Source organism: Jaculus jaculus, chromosome 11 (genome assembly GCF_020740685.1).
Source record: "Jaculus jaculus isolate mJacJac1 chromosome 11, mJacJac1.mat.Y.cur, whole genome shotgun sequence".
Lineage (NCBI taxonomy): Eukaryota > Metazoa > Chordata > Mammalia > Rodentia > Dipodidae > Jaculus > Jaculus jaculus.
The window spans coordinates 5,325,836-5,343,952 of record NC_059112.1 but is presented as its reverse complement, the minus strand read 5'-3'; the positions used below and the strand labels follow the sequence as shown (position 1 = coordinate 5,343,952).

The 18,117-nt window shown below is 40.1% G+C and overlaps 1 protein-coding gene across 1 annotated transcript; it reads right to left on the bottom strand.

Moving 5' to 3' along the window:
* Positions 1-437: 437 nt before the first annotated feature.
* On the bottom strand, positions 438-17,637 carry LOC101617341 (transmembrane protease serine 11B-like protein). The gene is made up of 10 exons (XM_045130159.1): positions 17,508-17,637; positions 14,167-14,331; positions 10,737-10,855; positions 10,581-10,648; positions 7,558-7,718; positions 6,849-6,887; positions 3,676-3,850; positions 2,024-2,283; positions 1,407-1,549; positions 438-599 (listed from the first exon to the last, which is right to left on the bottom strand). The coding sequence occupies exons 1-10, from the start codon at positions 17,635-17,637 to the stop codon at positions 438-440; spliced, it is 1,422 nt and encodes a 473-aa protein (XP_044986094.1).
* Between the last annotated feature and the right edge of the window lie 480 nt (positions 17,638-18,117).

Here is an 18,117-nt window from a genome sequence, read left to right as displayed (position 1 = left end):
TGACATAGAAGCAGACAGAGCACGCTCTAACACAACCTCCCAGGGTGCTGACTCCAGTCTCTCACCATGCTGCCCAGAAACTTGGCCTAGGCAAGGACATGCTTCCAGCATTCTATGTCTTCATGACAAAAACCAAGAGCGATGTGTTATGGTAAGGTATTATAATATGATGTGAATTAATGAAATTGAAAACAAATAGTATTCTAATAGCAGTTTTGTGAGAGGACTTTCTTGTTTCAAGCCTTTTTGAACCAAATTACCTGAGATTTCTTATTATTTTGTCTTGTTGAGTCTGCTTAAACGTTCATAAATATTTCAGTGCTATAATCCTTTCAAAGCAACAATTGAATACACTGATTTTGAAAAAGCATATTAAACAAGGTTTAATAGTACCAGGCAAAACTGCCTTGCATTCATTGCTACGTGATGCTTTTTTCTTAGAGACCCGTCTTGGAGGCAATCCAGTCACGGTAGGCAGTCACTCGCATATAGACCCCTGGCTTATTGGGTTTGCCACATTCAACTCCCCAGCTCACTATGCCAACAAGGTACCAAATGTCTCGAGAGTTGGGATGAACAAGTGGTCCTCCAGAGTCACCCTACATTAAAAAAAAAAAAACAAATTGCATGTGTCAATTGCCCAGTAATCCCAGATGAAGTTTGTGAGTAGTTGGCACTTCATAGATATAAACTTGTTATGAGTGATATAAATATGCTGAACTTCTCTAACCTCAGTTGTGACTGGCCAAGATGCATTCCTATGACTGTGTATTTACATGAACTTGAAAGTTTGATATGATAATCTACCAAATTAAGTTCACAAAAAAGCTTTTAGGAGAAATACATGAATGTACTTGAAGCTCAGGGTTTCATATCTGAGAAAAGTAAACAGAACCCAAGCTATGACGGGTGGAGGAAGAAACTCCAAGTGGGCTGAAAATAACTAAAACATTTCTGAGACTGAACCTTTGCAGTGTGTGGTGAAGAGGATGAGCTCTGACAGTAGGCAGCCTGGGAGTGCCTTCACCCGGCCACTTACGAGATGTGCGACCAGGCACCAGGCACCAGACCCTCCTTTTCCTCTTCCTCTCGATCTATGAACTGAGAGTAACATGATTACTTGCATCACATGATTGTGATGAGGATATAATGATTTAATAACTGTAAAGGACTTAGGCCAGACTTCAAAGCTCAGAGCAAGCCCCACATGTTGTTTGTTAAATAGTGATTAACACACATTGTCCGCAGGGAAGGATTACTTTAGTGTCAGAGCCAAGAGGACACTAAGAGGACTGTGGGAAAACAAATGAGCTGGAGCATAGAACTGTTTCTGTGTTGGTGGCTGTCATCCAATAATACCAGTTCTTTGTATACCATGTGTCAATATGAATAGGGTCCAGAATTACCTGGCAGGCATCGATATTTCCTTCCTCATAACCAGCACATAGCATTGTGTCCAATACCAAACCATTATAAGCTTCTTTAGCATTACAAGTTTTTGAGTCAATAATTTTCACAGATGCCTTCTGAAGTAGCAATGGATGTTTACCTAAAAATAAGTAAACACTATCAGCAAAAGACCAGCCCAGAACCAGAGCAGGGTAGGCAGCTTGCCTCATCTTCTGTACATAATACCTATACTTGGATATTGCCTTTTCATAGGATGAGAAAGTCCATTCTTCTGTCACTCAAATTAATGAATAAAAAAGAATGTTCACACTATCATTTGAAACACTTTTCAACTGTTGCCCAAAGTTCTTTCCCTTGTATGTCATCAGTCTAGATCTTTTCAAGTAGGTCCTCTGGACAAGTAAGGTTCTACACACTAAACTGGTCTCCTTTGATCTAATCTAGAGCAATTGACAGTGATTGACTCCATACCCAACACTTCCTGAGAGATTGCCCGGAACTACAGTAGAGCATCAAGAAGTAGAATAACACTCCAACTCTGTTCCTAGATTGATCAGTGCACATGTTTCTCACTTTATACTATACCTTTTTTTTTTTTTTTTAATAGACTTACCATCATGGGAAAGTGCGCCCCATCCTGTAACAACAACACCTTCGCCTGGTGGAAAGACCTGTGTGGCTTCAGGGAGGCAAACTCGATGGACATCATTCTTGAATGACACTTTTTCAGTGAGCACTATGATTGCAACATCATCATGGTGTTCCCCCTTGATATAGTTTTCATGAATAATAACTTGTTGAACATAGTGTGTCATATAGGGTGGGCTTACTCTAGTGCCAAAGCTAACTGTAAACTTTTTTGGATCATCTGTACTGAAAAAAAAAACAAAAGTCACTTATTTTTGTATTTATTTTAAAACAATAGAAATACTGCATTCTTTGTCATATAGAAATTCCATATCTGCTATACATGTTCATAGCATTGATAATTTCTTGCTGTATTATCCATCCCAATGATACAGTCTAATTTTTAAAAATTTATTTACAGAAAATCCTATTTGAGTCCTTTCACAGTATACCATGTAAGGCTTAAATAAGGATATAGAAATGAAGGAAAAGCTGGGCGTGGTGGCGCATGCCTTTAATCCCAGCACTCGGGAGGCAGAGGTAGGAGGATCACTGTGAGTTCAGGCCATCATGAGACTCCATAGTGAATTCCAGTTCTGCCTGGGCTAGAATGAGACCCTACCTCAAAACCAAAAAAAAAAAAAAAAAGAAAGAAAGAAAAAGAAATGAAGGAAAATAACTACAGCTCCAAGAAGCCTATATCCAGAAAAAAGATGATGAACACACACATAGACAGTTATAACTGTTCCATGATTGTGCATTTAATTAGTGGAGACATTAAAAATCTGTAAGCTTAGTGAACAGAAAAGTTTTATTGCTTTGTTGTTTGGGTGGGGGATTAATAGTGTTTGAAATATGGCTGAGTCATATTTGCCAAAAATATCAAGAGATATGTGGAGAGAGGGAGGGAGGAATGAGACAGGATGTTGTATCTTAGTAATTGCAAGTAGTTTAGGATCTGGAATATAAACTGATGGGAGATGAGATTTGCATGTGGAAAAAAATCAAAAATTACTGGAGGAGCTAGAGAGATGGCTCAGTGATTAAGGCACTTGCCTGAAAAGCCTAATTAATAACCCAGTTTTGAGTCTCCAGAACCCATATAAAGCCAAGTACACAAAGCAGCACACACATCTGGAGTTCATTTACAGCAGCTGGAGGCCTTCGCATACCCATTTGCATTCTCTCTCTCTCTCTCCTTGTAAACAAAATCAATAAGTAAATAAATATTTTTCAAATGACTGAGTCTTCCTATTTTTAAAATATTTTTATTTACATTTATTTTAGAGAGAAAGAGAGAGAGAGAATGGCATGTCAGGGCCTCCAGCTGCTGCAAATGAACTCCAGATGCATACACCGTATTGCGCATCTGGCTTATGTGGGTCCCAGGGAAATGAACCTGGGTCCTTTGCCTCTATAGGCAAATGCCTTCGCTGCTTAAGCCATCTCTCCAGCCTCACTTTTAATGGTAAGCTAGAAAAGGCTTAGGGTAGGCTTGCCATATGATTCACGTTTCAAATAGAGACACCCATGAGGGTGACAGAGTGAGATTCAAAATTCTCAAGGGATAACAAGTACAAACAGGGGCTGTCCTGGGGTCTTTGGCTTCCCTAGCCATAGAGAACAAAATGGACTTACTTTTTAAAACAGTGAGCCGCAGTTATCAGATATTTCTCACTGATCAGGGATGCCCCACAGTATTGTCGACCATTCATACTGAGACTTGCTTGCCATGGCCATTCTCCTTCCTGAGCTGTGGAGCCTCCTTTGATTCTGTCATAGGTAGCTGACATCCTTGGTCTTCTCCCACAGCCTGTCAAAGGCATCAGTTTTACTTGTGCAATAGTGGTATGCAGCCTCTGTGGATAACCAACTGTTCTCTTATTGGACATGAGGCCTGCTCAGTGGGGGAGAACTCATATCTCCTACTGGAAAGAAAGTCAGGATCCCATTGCCAGGTGTGGTAGTTTGAATAGATGCCCTGCTCCCCCTCAACAGAGTCAGGAGTTTATTAAAACATCTTGGATTTCCAGCCACCTGGCTGGAGGTGTCACTGGGTGGAGGTTAGGGTTCAGCTCTAAGGTGGGGTGGTGGATTTGAAATTCCAATATGAAGATATGTGAAGTGCCTAGAGTTCCTGAAGTGTGCTTGTTTGTGGTGTGGTTTTAGTTTTGGCTTAATAAAATAAAACAGACTTTTATACCAAGATGGGTAGACCCTAATGCTAAATAAATAAATAAATAAATAAATAAGACAACAGATCAAGAGATCTCCACCAAGGTTGCCCAGTCCCACAATGGTAGTCTCCAATGAAAACATAGAGGAGACAACAGAAAATGAATCCCAAAATGAAAGTACAATAAGTTTATTTACCTAGAGCTACCAATTGACCCAGCCATTCCTCTACTGGACATCTACCATAAAGGCTCCATGCTTCACTTCGAAGTTATTTTCTCAACCCTGTTTATAACTACTCAATTCACAATAGCCAAGAACTGGATTCAACCCAGATGCCAATTATTTAACAAACAGATAATAAAGACATAGCATATACACATAATGGAGTTCTATTCAACAGGAAGGAAAAATGACACAATGATATTTGTAGGAAAATGTTCAGACTTGGAATAGATCCTACTAAGTGAACCCACCCAGCACAGAAAGACAAATGCTGAATGTTCTCCCTCACTTGTGGTTTCTAAATGGAAATCGCTTGAGTTACAGGCACACCTCACAGGCAACTCGAGGAACAGATAAGGGATGGAAGGGTTTGGAGGGAAGGCAATGGGTACTTAGGTGGATGATACACAAAAAACCAAATCCAAACTGAATTGGTATCATAGAAACCTTCCTCCTAGATAAAAGACTAAAAGACAAAACCCTCAAAAGGGGCAAAAAGGGATCATCTTGTAAGAAGGGCCCTGAGGAGGGAGGGATGAAGCCTAACCCTAAAACATTTGGCTCTTGCTTGCAACTCCAAGTAATCATAAATTGGTGAACACCCACACTGAGCTATTGATCAGAGAGACCTACAAGGTCTGCAAAACAAGACAGGCTTCTGTCAAAGCACATGATTACCTGCCTGAAATAAAAGGTAGGACCCAATTGTTGAAGGCACCACATGCTGTTAATGCAGAACATGGAGAGATCTGGCTGAATCTGGAAGGAAGCCAGCTCCCAGATGATTAGCCTGGATAGTGCTGAAAAGCACTACGTGAGCTGCTGAGGGAAAATGGCCAACAATGTTGTGAGCAAGCAGGGGACCCTGCTACATGAAAGCAGCCAGCCTGACAAGATGTACACACATGTGCAATAATGGCACACAGCCTAACTGGGTAACAAAAGATTCTCTCATTGGTTATGAGATCTGTTCAGTGGAAAGAAACCAATACCTGGATCTGTAGACCAAGTCAGAATCTTGTAGAGACCAAGATTATGGACTCCAGTGAGAAGCTCCCACTAGTCTTTGCCCAAACATGAGGGTACATCCATCAAAATCTCTCTAAATTAGCAATGCTTAACCTATCCTTATCGGTTTTTCTTTTTCAGTGAGAACTGAGGACAACCAAAATCAATCAACATAACAAGAATAGATAGCCAACTCCCTGGCAGGAGATAAACCACCCCTGGCACAGTAGCCAGGGCCCAGGTGAAACCACAGAGGAACTGGCAAGATAAGCAAGAGTGCTCTTCCATGGAGATCCTGACAACCTGCACCAGAGTGATGCAGACAGACTCTGAGAACACTCAAAAACACCCAGGAAGAAATCCAGATGCTACTGAGAGTACGACACTACAGTGGACTTAAAACACACCCACAAAGGCTCAAGAAATTTTGCAAAAGAGGAGCTAAAAGAGAGACACAGGGTTGGAGGAAATATCCAGAAGCAGTGCCCCCACCACTACAATCACTACTGCTCTCCCAACTCATAACCCACAACTCCATGGTGAAAACCAGCAGTCCCACTGAAGAGGGCCCTCATGGGAGTGGGGGCAGAGAGGAGGGAAATGATGATACCGAGACATGATGTGTCCGTACAAAGTTTCTACTTAATAAAAGGAAAGGAAATCCAGGGGCTACAGAGAACTCAATATTAAAATGGACTGACAACAGATCTGCCACAGCTCTCGAAACACTGCAGGAAAGGAAGCAGAAAGATTGTTAGAACCACAGACTTGGTAGGAATATCCTGAGGCACAGTACCCTGCTACCCCACAGGAAAAGAACTGAGGCCTTCATGACTCCACAGTGACTACCATAACCCCACTGAGTAGGGCCACCAGGGTAATAGGAGCTGGGATGAGGGCATAAAAAAACCTATTATAATTTATATAAAATAAAAAATATTTAAAAGTGTCAGTTTTGTTACATTGACAATAGAAAGAACATGTTTATTGATGACAATGAAGAGCAGAGCTAAATATAGTTGTCCCTGTACAGTTATATCTGAAGCTTTCTTGCACTACTATGAATAGAATGTAATACATCCAGGAATCACTATGGTCACTGGATCATCTGTGCCCTGGGAAGTCCTATTGAAAGAAAGATTATGGTCAACCCACGGGCTCTGCAACAAGACCCTGCATTTGAACCTTGTCCCCACCATTTATGAGCTGAATCAATCTGGAAAATCATTTCCCTTCTCTGTGCCTCAATATTGATTCTAAAATGGGAATGCAACAGTTCCTATTTCAAAGATTCCTATGAAGATTCAGTGAGTGTTTAGAACTGTGCCTGGTCATGAGTAACCATCTTGATTATTTTAGTTTTCATGATCTCAATATTTAATGTAAAAGGGATTTGCACTTACGATTGTTGATAATCTTTTCAGCATCAACTTTACTGATTTCTGAAAAAGAGCAAAAAGTCGATATGAAATGTCATACCTGGCTGACCTTTGGGCCATTGAGAAAGATGGTAGTTTCCATAGAACTACCCTAGAAATAGCATGGAATCCTGAGACACAATGTCTACAGAAATGAAAGAAAATTGGCCTACTGGAAATTTTTTTTCTGCTACTCATGTACATATAATATAGAAGTGTCATCTTTCTAGTTCCACATTAGAAACTATTTTTTTCACTAGTTGGAACTGTATCCTACACCACTTGCAGGGGAAAATTGAGAGTATTAGCCATTTAAAAGAGAAAGTACATCTAATTTCTGTCAATATGCAAACAACATTTACAAAAAGTGACCAGTCTTACACTTGCAGATGCAATGTTAACTTTTACAAGTCATGAAGAGAAAGATGAAAGACACCATTTCTTTTAAAGCTTCTCTTATGGTGTCAATATCTACTTTAGAATGAGAAGCGGTCCCTCCTTGTCCACATTGTAGCATTAAGGTGACAAGAATGTTTTATTTAAATAGCAAAAAAAAAAAAAAATTAAATGACTGCTCTGATAGAAAAATTCATTTGAAATTATACTGAAGATCATATTTGTGCTTAGTGTTTGTGATAATGTGTTAGGGCAAAAATAATGAAGTGCACTGCTCTCATCCACTACATAAACTTACCCGTGAGCTTAAGAGAACTGGGGTCTGTAGTCAAGGATCTTGATTGGTTCCTCAGCATCTGCTGTAAGACGCTTTCGATTCTTCTCCTTGTGTTCTCCTTCTTTGACTGAGGACTCTTGAATACCAGCCACACCTCTGCTGTCAGAGTGTTGCTCTCGGGACTGGAAGCCACAGAAAGTTTGCATATGTTGCTAAAAATAGGATTTATTCTGCAATTTCCAACCTTTAATATCTGGATTTCCTTTGCTCTTTAATGGGCTTATGCAGTAACTTCACTTTAAGTTAAGCTTATGATCACCCATCTCCCAGGGTCTATGTGCTACCAAATGTGTGCAGCTCTGCGATTCCATATGGAGGACGTGCAAGTGTATAAATCTTGAAAAATAAAAAGATCTGAGAAACCCCAAGTAAGAACTGTGATATTTCTTCATGCATCTTTAAGTCATTTATCAAGCTACTCTTTTAGATATGTAACTGTGCTAAATGATGTTTGGCAATAACCAAAGCACAGTTCCTCCAGAACTTTCCAGAGCTTAGTGAATGATAAGACATATATGTAAATGACCATATTAAGCCAGCCATAACAGTAAGGTATTTATCTTAACTAGAAGTACTCGGAGGAACATTGAATGATTTTTTTTATTAAGGATCAGTTTTGTGAGAATGTTTCTAATACACTGGACCCTAAATACATTTTTAAATTTTCACTTATTTGTGTGTGAGGGGGGAGAGAGTGAGAGAGATTGGGCAGACCACGGTCTTCAGCCACTGAAAACAAACTTCAGATGCATGTAACACCATGTGCAACTGGCTTACATGGGTCCTGGGAGAGCAAACCTGGGTCCTTTGGCTTTGCAAGCAAGTGCCTCAACCACTAAGCTATCTCTCCAGCCCTAAATTACTTTAATTTCTACTTTGTCATCAAACAGAAACTTTCATCAAATAGAGTCAAGGAGGTTTATACTATAAAATAACTGGACGGTTCTAACATTGCTTAGCATATTGGGTATTACTATGTTCCAAGGATGTCTTTGTCACATCTATTAGCAGATGCTTGATGATCTCCACCACAACTCTGTAGCATAAGTTTCATTATCTCATTTTATTTGTTTTAGGGTTTTTTGGTTGTTTATCTGTTTGAGGCAAGCCCAACAGGCAGGCCTTTTTAATGAGAGAGACTAGAAAAAGAGATAAAGAGAGATAATTGGCATGCCAGAGCCTCCAGACACTGTATAATCGAACTCCAAGCATGTGCACCACCTTTTGTGCATGGACAACCTTGCACACTTATGTCACCTTGTGAATCTGGCTTATGTGGGATCTGGAGAGTCAAAAATTCGTCCTTAGGCTTTGCAGGAAAGCACCGTAACTGCTAAGCCATCTCTCCAGCCCTGTTTGTTTGTTTTTGAGATAGGGTATCTCTCTAGGACAGGCTGACCTGGAATTCACTATGTAGTTTCAGGGTGACTTTAAATTCACAACGATCCTCCTACCTCTGCGTCCCGAGAGCTGGGACTAGAGGCCTGCACCATCACACCTGGCTCATTATCTTATTTTATAACAGACAATTTTGAATCTTTGAGAATTTGTGTAATGTCCTCAGGAATGAAGTACAAAGTTATACCTACTAAAGTGGGGATTGTGCTCCATGCAGATGCCCCAGGCCACGGGCTCTTCACACTATGCCTCTGTCACCCCGCTTCATCACCCAGTGTCTCCCTTGTCGAGGAGATTGGGTTCAGGTACAAGAACCTCTAATGCTAGCCACAGTGAAGCATTAGTGAGAAGATACTGAGAAAAATTGTCCCTGAGCTGTGATGTTCTGGAGAGACTTGTCTGGAATTGAGGCAATGCTGGACAGCCTGAACGACTGACCAGTGGGCATGTGGAGATTGTCAAGGAGCCCCAGGCTCTCGTCTGAATTATCATCACGCTGTTTATATGCTAGCACGGCAAGCTCCTCATCCGTCTCCCCACCCCTCGTGTGTTTTTTGTAGCAATGCATGCCCAAGTGAAGTCCTCTTGTCGCTGCCTCTTAAGTCATGCTGCCCACAGATACTCAAAGACCCATGCACCTCCTCTCAGCGGGGGTAGTCACTTCCAAGAAGCACCCAGGCCTTTCTACTTTGGTTTCCATTTCTGTTCAGTAGTAAAATTGACCTTCCTCAGTCAATTCCAGTTGGAATTGTGACCCACGCTCCACCTGCAGGAGTCACAAGAGTCCAGAAGCCAGAAAAGAAGGGTGGGTACTGGTGGAAGTAACAGCAAGAGTCATTTTTATCAGAAATGTGTTTCCAAATATTTCTGCACCCATTAGCTTTTTGGATTCTGAGTACAAATCTGTGAGTAATGCAGGGCAATGTATTAATGCTAATTATTTAATTCTTCAAGGGACAGAAAAATGTATCAATGTGGTCTAGAGATATTCTTAAGGCCCTGCAGCGACTGGGCTTGAAATCTAGAACTACTATTCTAGGGCTCCCTTTGCTAGTCTCTGGGGTTCCAGAGCCATGCCCAGGGAACCCAGCATATTTCAATTCTCGTTATGCTGAATGGAAATTTTCTATTAGAATCAAAGCAGGGTGTAGATATTCTTCCTTCTGTCATATATCAAATAAGAGCCCTTAGAAAAGTTGCACAAGATGATTAACTAACTTGCTAGTAGAAAGACAGGAGAAAATAAAATCTGTATTTCTTCTGGAAACAAAGAGGATCAAACATTGAACTAAGGAATTATCTAATTTTTATGGACATAAATACTCAGCAAATGAGAAGGATAGGTTAAATGTAATTTAAGGAGTAATGTATTCTCAATAGAGCCAATGAACTCGATAATGAAAACTCAATTTTTCTTTTTGACTTTATCTTGAGTGATTGTGTTGACATTTATGATAATGCTAGATATTTATAATTTGTTGGCTAATCACTGCAAGATACCAGTTGCATTTTTTCCTGGATGACTTGAATTATTATGGGATGAGTGTTGTGCTCATCTTTTCTGATGAGTACTGATAGGTACTTACAGCAGTGTGATGACTTGAGAGTTGATGTACTGTCTGTAGATGCTGGAACTTTGAAACGCATCAGCCATCTGTTAGAGAGAGCATAGACTCACACGCAAAATCACAGAAATACATACGAATTCCAAAGAATGAAATATGTAAGAAATACTGACTTACTTTAGTTTCAAGGATTTTACTAAGATAGTTATTTTCTGGTGATGTCTCTCTTTCATAATTTCTATTATATGGAATATCCAACACTTTGAAACTACCTTGGTAATAGTAGGTTTTATTTTCTGTGAGATAAAAAAAATGATTCAAGAATTATTTAAATTATGTGGACTTCAAATCAAAATACAAGTTGCATAATAATATACACTGGTATGTACTGTGTGCAGTATATATTGATTACCCAATGAAACTCTTTTTGGTATAGTTGAGTACCTAACCTAGGCATGGTGGAATCCAATAGTATGACAATGAACACACATACATATACTAACACTAATTAAAGGTCATAAATAAAGGTAGCTGGGCTGGACAGGTAGCTTAGTGGTTAAGGCATTTACCTGTAAATGCCAAAGGAGCAAGATTTGATTCCCCAGGACCCACTTAAGCCAGATACACAAGGTGGCGCATGCATCTGGACTTTGATTGCAGTGGCTGGAGGCCCTGGCACGCCCATTCTCCTTCTCTCTAGCTGCCCTTTTCTCTCTCTCACTCACTCTTTAAATAGCTAAATAAATAAATAAAAGTACCTGCTTTTATTAATTTTTTGTGAAGTGTAGCATGTTGGTTGGAAAGGTACTGTCTACTCTATCGGCTTCTGTTTTGTGTCATCAGTTGCCAGGTTGTGAATTTTAAGTTTCCATTTATTAAGAATCCACTAAAAGCCAGGCATGGTGATGTATGCCTTTAATCCTAGCACTCGAGAGGCAGAGGTAAGTGGATCACCGTGAGTTCAAGGCCACCTTGAGACTACAGAGTAAATTCCAGGTCAACCTGGGCTAGAGTGTGACCCTACCTTGGAACCACCCTCTAAAAGAAAATAATCCACTATATAAAGATATTTTACAACATTTTTTTTTATTTTTAATTTTTTAGAGAGAGAGAGAAGTAGTGCGTCAGGGTCTCAGTCACTGTAGTCATTGAACTCCAGACACTTGTGCCACCTGGGCATGTACGACCTTATTCTTGCCTCACCTTTGTGCATCTGGCTTACGTGGGATCTGGAGAGGCAAACGTGGGTCCTTAGGCTTTGCAGACGAGCATATTAATTGCTAAGCCATCTCTCCAGTCCCTACAATGATCTTTTCAGATTACCTAAACTTTTTTAGAAGAAATTTAGTCTCACAGTGATTAAGTAAGTTGCCTAATGCCACATACCTAAGAAGATCCAAAGATCAAAAGTCATTCTGTCTTATCCCAAAGCCTTCAATTAATCATTTATATTTCCTTCCTAAATCTTCAAAGATACTTGAAACATGTCACATCTTATCTCTAATATGTGAGAGATACTATCAAAGGCATCTGCCATAGTTGAAAGTACACCTCCTGCATAGAGAACTTCCATTCAGCTCTTTGATCTTTAATCTAAATACTAGAAGACAAAAAAGATCAACATACACTTGAGAAAAGTGTTTAATATGAAATATATCCAAATAAACAGAGAAAATCCTGGAAGATAGTGATCACTCAGACAAAAGAAATTTATTATTATTATTCTCTGAGATTTATTTCAAAAGCAATCATGCCAAGGCATTATATAAGAAAACATTTAAATAATGAAAAATAAGAAATTACACACCCACATATATATGTACATACATTCTAGTGACTAGGATAATATAAAGTCAATATTCAGCTCAAGTGTTTAAGGATTAAATTTGAGAGACAGTTCAAGGGAATCCTGGGGATCTGCTGAAGATAAATGCCAATACAGCCACTATGCAGCTAAGCTACAAATGCCTATGGACTCCTCATTTTCCATAAGAGAAATTGGATAGATAACGCCACTAACTAAAACACCAGGGAGATGGTAATATTGAGAATCACTTGAAAGAGTTGAAAAATCAATGAGAAGTAGGGGTAGTGGAAGAGGTGTGTTTGTCACTAAGAGCTCTATCAGACTGGAGGGATGGCTTAGTGGTTAAGGTGCTTTCCTGGAAAGCTAAGGGACCCAGGTTCAATTCCCAGGACCCATGTAAGTCAGACGCACAAAGTGGCGCATGTGTCTAGAGTTTGATTGCAGCAGCTGGAGGCCCTGGCATACCCACTCTCTGTCTGTCTGTCTCTCTCTGTATGTCTCTGTTTGTCTGTCTCTCTCAAATAAATAAATAAATAAAAATAAAGACTTTTAAAAAGCTCTATTATCTCTTTAAACTATGAGTATATCTAATTTTTGGAGAAGATAAACAGCACATAAGCATGACAAAGTCATGGGAAAATATGGATAGGGAGCCTGTGAATTATCTAAATAAGTATACAAAATTAAACAGCTGGAAAAAGATGGATTCCAAACCAGAATAAAGTGCTAAAGCATTGACAACATTAAAAAATATTACTAACAAAGTATTTTAGAGTGAAGAAATGCTTATTTACTTTATCTTATAGTGTGGTATAAATGATATCTCTAAAGTTAAAACAGGACTTAAAAATGTCTCCAGCTTTTGTCTTGCTTTTAAATTTTTTAAATTTAAAACTTTTTCAATAATGTTTGTAGAAGGGAATTTTTAAAATGATTTTATCTCTTTTTAAGTATTTTTAGAGAAAGAGAATGCCAGGGCCTCTAGCCACTGCAAATGAACTCCAGACACATGCACCAGCATGCGCATCTGGCTTATGTGGGATCTGAGGAATCAAACCTGGGTCCTTAGGCTTCACAGGCAAGTGCCTTAGCTGCTAAGCCATCTCTCTAGCCTGATTTCATCCTTATTTACTATTTACTTATTTATGAGAGAGAGAAATAGGAAGGGAGAGAGAGAGAATGGGCATGCCAGGGCCTCTAGCCACTGCAAACAAACTACAGACACATGCACCACCTTGAGCATCTGGCTTATGTGGGCATTGGGTAATCAAACCTGGTTCCCTAGGCTTTGCAGGGAAGCATCTTAACTGTTAAGCCATCTCTCCATCCCATAGAAGGGATTTTTTTATAGAAGAGACTTTTTTATTGTCTTTGCAATTAATAATAAATTAATAATAACAAATTAATAATAAATAATTATAATAATTAATAATAAGTTAATGATAATAAATAAATAATAATAAATGGAGGTTCAATATCCTTTGATATTTCTCCTGTATATATACAACCAATGTGATGTCTTAATTATAAAATAACATAAAACATCATCTTGGTAGAAAATTTTGCTTATCTACCAACTATCTATGCCTTCATATCTATAAATCCATAGCCACCCTTTTACTTGTGTACATTTAAAATATTTCTGAATATATGGCAAATAGGCAAATACTAATAATGCTTACTGACAGGATCCAGGGTGTCTGATGCCATCTGAAAGGGAGATCGCTCACTGTTTCTTTATCTCACAGAAATGGAAACAAATAGTACAGCATGACGAAATTAATGCAAATGTTTACCAACCTACTGCCAGAAAATGAACCAAGAGACCAACAGTTACTCCAATGACTGCCAAGACTGCAAACGCGGCAAGGGCCATCACCCACAGAGGCGGGGCTCCCCGGGAGGCTGTCACTGGCCTGAAAATGAAGGTCACAGGAATGAAAGTTGCATCAGAAAACCTCAAATCTTTTCAAACCTAGATTGCTTTCCTCTAGCGACCCCTACAATCTCCACAGTTACCCACAGTAAAAAGAAGACAAAGAAGAAGGGGTGAAGAGAGGAAAGAAAAGAGGTGCTTCCCTTGAAGCTTGTGACCTGCTTCATGCTATGATGTTTTGCGCATTTTTCTGGATTGATATTGTTGCAGTCAGGTTTGCGTTGCTGGCAGAAATCACCCAACCAAGAGCAGCTTGTGGGAAAAAGAGGTTTATTTTGGATTACAGGCTCGAGAGGGGAGCTCCACAATGGCAGGGAAAATGATGGCATGAGCAGAGGGTGGACATCACCCCCTGGCCAACATAAAGTGGACCATAGCAACAGGATAGTGTGCCAAATACTGGCATAGGGAAACTGGCTATAACACCCATAAGCTGGCCTCGAACAATACACTCTCTCCAGGAGGCATTAATTCCCAAATCTGCATCAGTTTGGAACCTAGCACTCAGAACACCTAAGTTTATGGGGGACACCTGAATCAAACACCACAGATCTCATGAAGATATTTTTCCAGAATGTGCTGTTATTGCTGAGTCAGCTCTTCTGGAATCTACTTTCTTTCATGGTCAATGGGTAGGCATAGAGCTCTCACCAGTAACCAAAGGCACTGTCAGGTCAGGCAGGAGAGGAGAGGAGGAGGAATGTCTTGCAAATGTCTTTGGCCTAAGACCATCATGAGATCTCAAGCATGGTTATGAAACAATACGATTATGACCTTATGATACCCAAACAGCGTAAGTAGGAAATGCTGAGTTGGATCAGAGCATTGTCCGTTCACCTTACCAGTTTGTTTGCTGTTGTGTCTCAAAGAAATCATTTCCAGAAAAAAAAAGCCTTAGTTAAAAAATGTAAGTTTGGGCTGGAGAGATGGCTTAGCGGTGAAGCGCTTGACTGTGAAGCCGAAGGACCCCGGTTCGAGGCTCGGTTCCCCAGGTCCCACGTTAGCCAGATGCACAAGGGGGCGCACGCGTCTGGAGTTTGTTTGCAGTGGCTGGAGGCCCTGGCGCGCCCATTCTCTCTCTCTCCCTCTATCTGTCTTTCTCTCTGTGTCTGTCGCTCTCAAATAAATAAATGAAAAATAAAAAATAATAATTAAAAAAATTTTTAAAAACCTGTAAGTTAGAAATTTCTGCTGCTTCACTAGCAGCAAATATAGGTCAAAATCCTCAGCCTAGGTTGAGGTAAGGATCTGTGGGAATTTCTCAAAAAGCCATAGGCAGACTGCAGAGGAGGATGGCGAATGAGCTGGGGAGATGGCTCAGTGGTAAGTGTATGTTCTGAGAAAGCAGGAGTCCAGAAACTGTCTGAGTTTGAATCTCCACATCCCATATGAACAGCTGGGCATGGTCACGTGGACCTTTGAACCCAGTCCTGAAGGGGGGAAAAGAGATCAGGGAACCGCCCAGGCTGGCAAAATATAATAAGCTCCAGGATCAGGTATGGAAACAAGAAGGAGCTGAGGAGCTGTGGAGGGGAACCCTTCACACCCGGCTCTGGCCAGTGTGGGCATGCACGTGGGCTGCAGCCAATGCAAGAAGAATGACCAGTCATTCAATCAGTTTGCACCAAACTTGTAAGTCATGAATTGGCTGAAAGGGAAACGGATCAATTTCATCACTATGACAGTATAATAGGTATTGACTTTGGGTGGGCTATGATAGCCACCTATTTGGTCAAACATTAACCTAGATAATATTGTGAAGGTTTGCAAGAGTTTGGATTAATAGTCTCAATTAGTTGATTTGAAGTTAATAAAACTACCTCTAATCATGTAGGCAAGCCCTGCCCACTCAGTGAAGTGTCTTAAGAGCAAAAACTGATATTTTTGGAGAAAAAAAAAATATTGCCTGAAGATCGCAACATATAGATGCTGCCTGAGTTTCTGGTCAGTCAGCCTGTTCTATGGACTTCAGACTTGTCAACCTCATAATTGTGATCCAGTTCCTTAGAAAAGACGTGGTGTGTGTGTGCATTTATAACATATATATATATGGAAGTATGCACACAGGAATGTGTGTATAGAGCTATACCTTTATGCTGGTCTCTATAACCACCTCCGTCCCTATCTTGTGTTTCTTCTGTTTGTCAGAAGAATGTGGAAAGGTACACAGCAGCAAGAAAAATAACACTTGATGTCACACAAAGTGCTGAGATTCTTTCTTCCATGTTGAGGACCCTCCAAATGTGACTGGGGGCTTATTCCGTCCCTTGAAGGTCCTTTTTCATGTGCAAATAGTGCAATTATACTCCAGATGCAGTAAATTTGAAGTGAGCAGTCATAAGTCCAGGTGTGAATCTAAAGTGAGCGGTCACAGGCCCAGATGTAGTGAATCTGAAGAGAGCGTCACAGGCCCAGATGTAGTGAATCTGAAGAGAGCGTCACAGGCCCAGCTGTAGTGAATCTGAAGTGAGCGTCACAGGCCCAGATGTAGTGAATTTGAATTCCTGAAGGAGTTTGGGGAATTGCTCGTTCCTATTCTTGCATATTCTCACTAACCTATGGTCTATCTTTATAAGAAATATTGAAATAAATTTAATCTCTTTGGATATATTATCAGATTTTTTTCAGATTTAAGATAGCACATGGATGCAGTGTATATGATATATGGAATCATAGGTAAACAGAGATTAAATTTATGTTTCCAAGATATAACAAGATCTTTTGTTAAATTTATTGAGGCTTGATAATTCTCCTAGAAAAAAATAGGATTTAATACTTCTTTTTTTGTTGCTGTTTGTTTGTTTTTCTAGGTAGGGTCTCACTCTAGCTCAGGCTGACCTGGAATTCAATCTGCAGTCTCAGGGTGGCCTTGAACTCATGTCGATCCTCCTACCTCTGCCTCCCTGGTGCTGGGATTAAAGGCGTGCGCCACCACGCCTGGCTTAATACTTCTTTTTATCCCTTAGCACTGTCAGGTGGATTCTTACTCTCACTGAGACAATGAAAGGCACGAAGAAAAAGTTAATTATCCATCATTACACTTGGGAAACCATCTCTGTCCCACATGCAAGTTTTTTGTTTTTTTCTTTTTTTTGCTTATGTTTGTGCAAGTAGGCGACCTGTTGCTATCCTAGACCAATCTCTCTGCACCCAATCCCCTGTCACTCTTTCACAGATAACCACAGTTCGGACCATTTCAAGCTACTCACAGCTCTGTGGCGCTCCCGACCCTGCACACTGCACGTCCTTGCACACTGGTCTTCCCGCGTGTCCACATCACGTTTCCCCGGCGAGATGCCATATTGTGGCCTCTCCTGTCCACTGAAGTCCTCCATGAAGTGAGCCTGTGACGCTCACTTCCAGGGCTGCCAAGCTAGTCCTGTTCTAGTCCCACACTAAGAATGCTTTTATTTTTTACATGACATTCTTTTTGCTCTAGGCATTAGCATGTGATTTGTTACTACATTATAATGTATTATTTTTATACTCAAATTATAGCATGGTGCCTAGTATCATGGATAACACTGGCTGAATGCTTAAATAAATGAATATAGGCATATCAAGAACTACAGCTTAGAGGGGAAAGAAAGCACAAGGTTACAGATTATAAGGCTTTCTGGGCTTTTTAATAGGGTTTTGTCTTTATTCTATGAAAAATTACTAACATGGGGATTTAGAGTGCTTAGGAGATCAAATTTTGCAGGCTGTGTCATAGTTTAAGGGGGAATTAAAGGGAGCAACAGAAACTATTCTAACCCTTTGGGGTGGAGAAATGGGAATCTGAATGGTGATAGTAGCAAGGAAAGTAAGTGAAG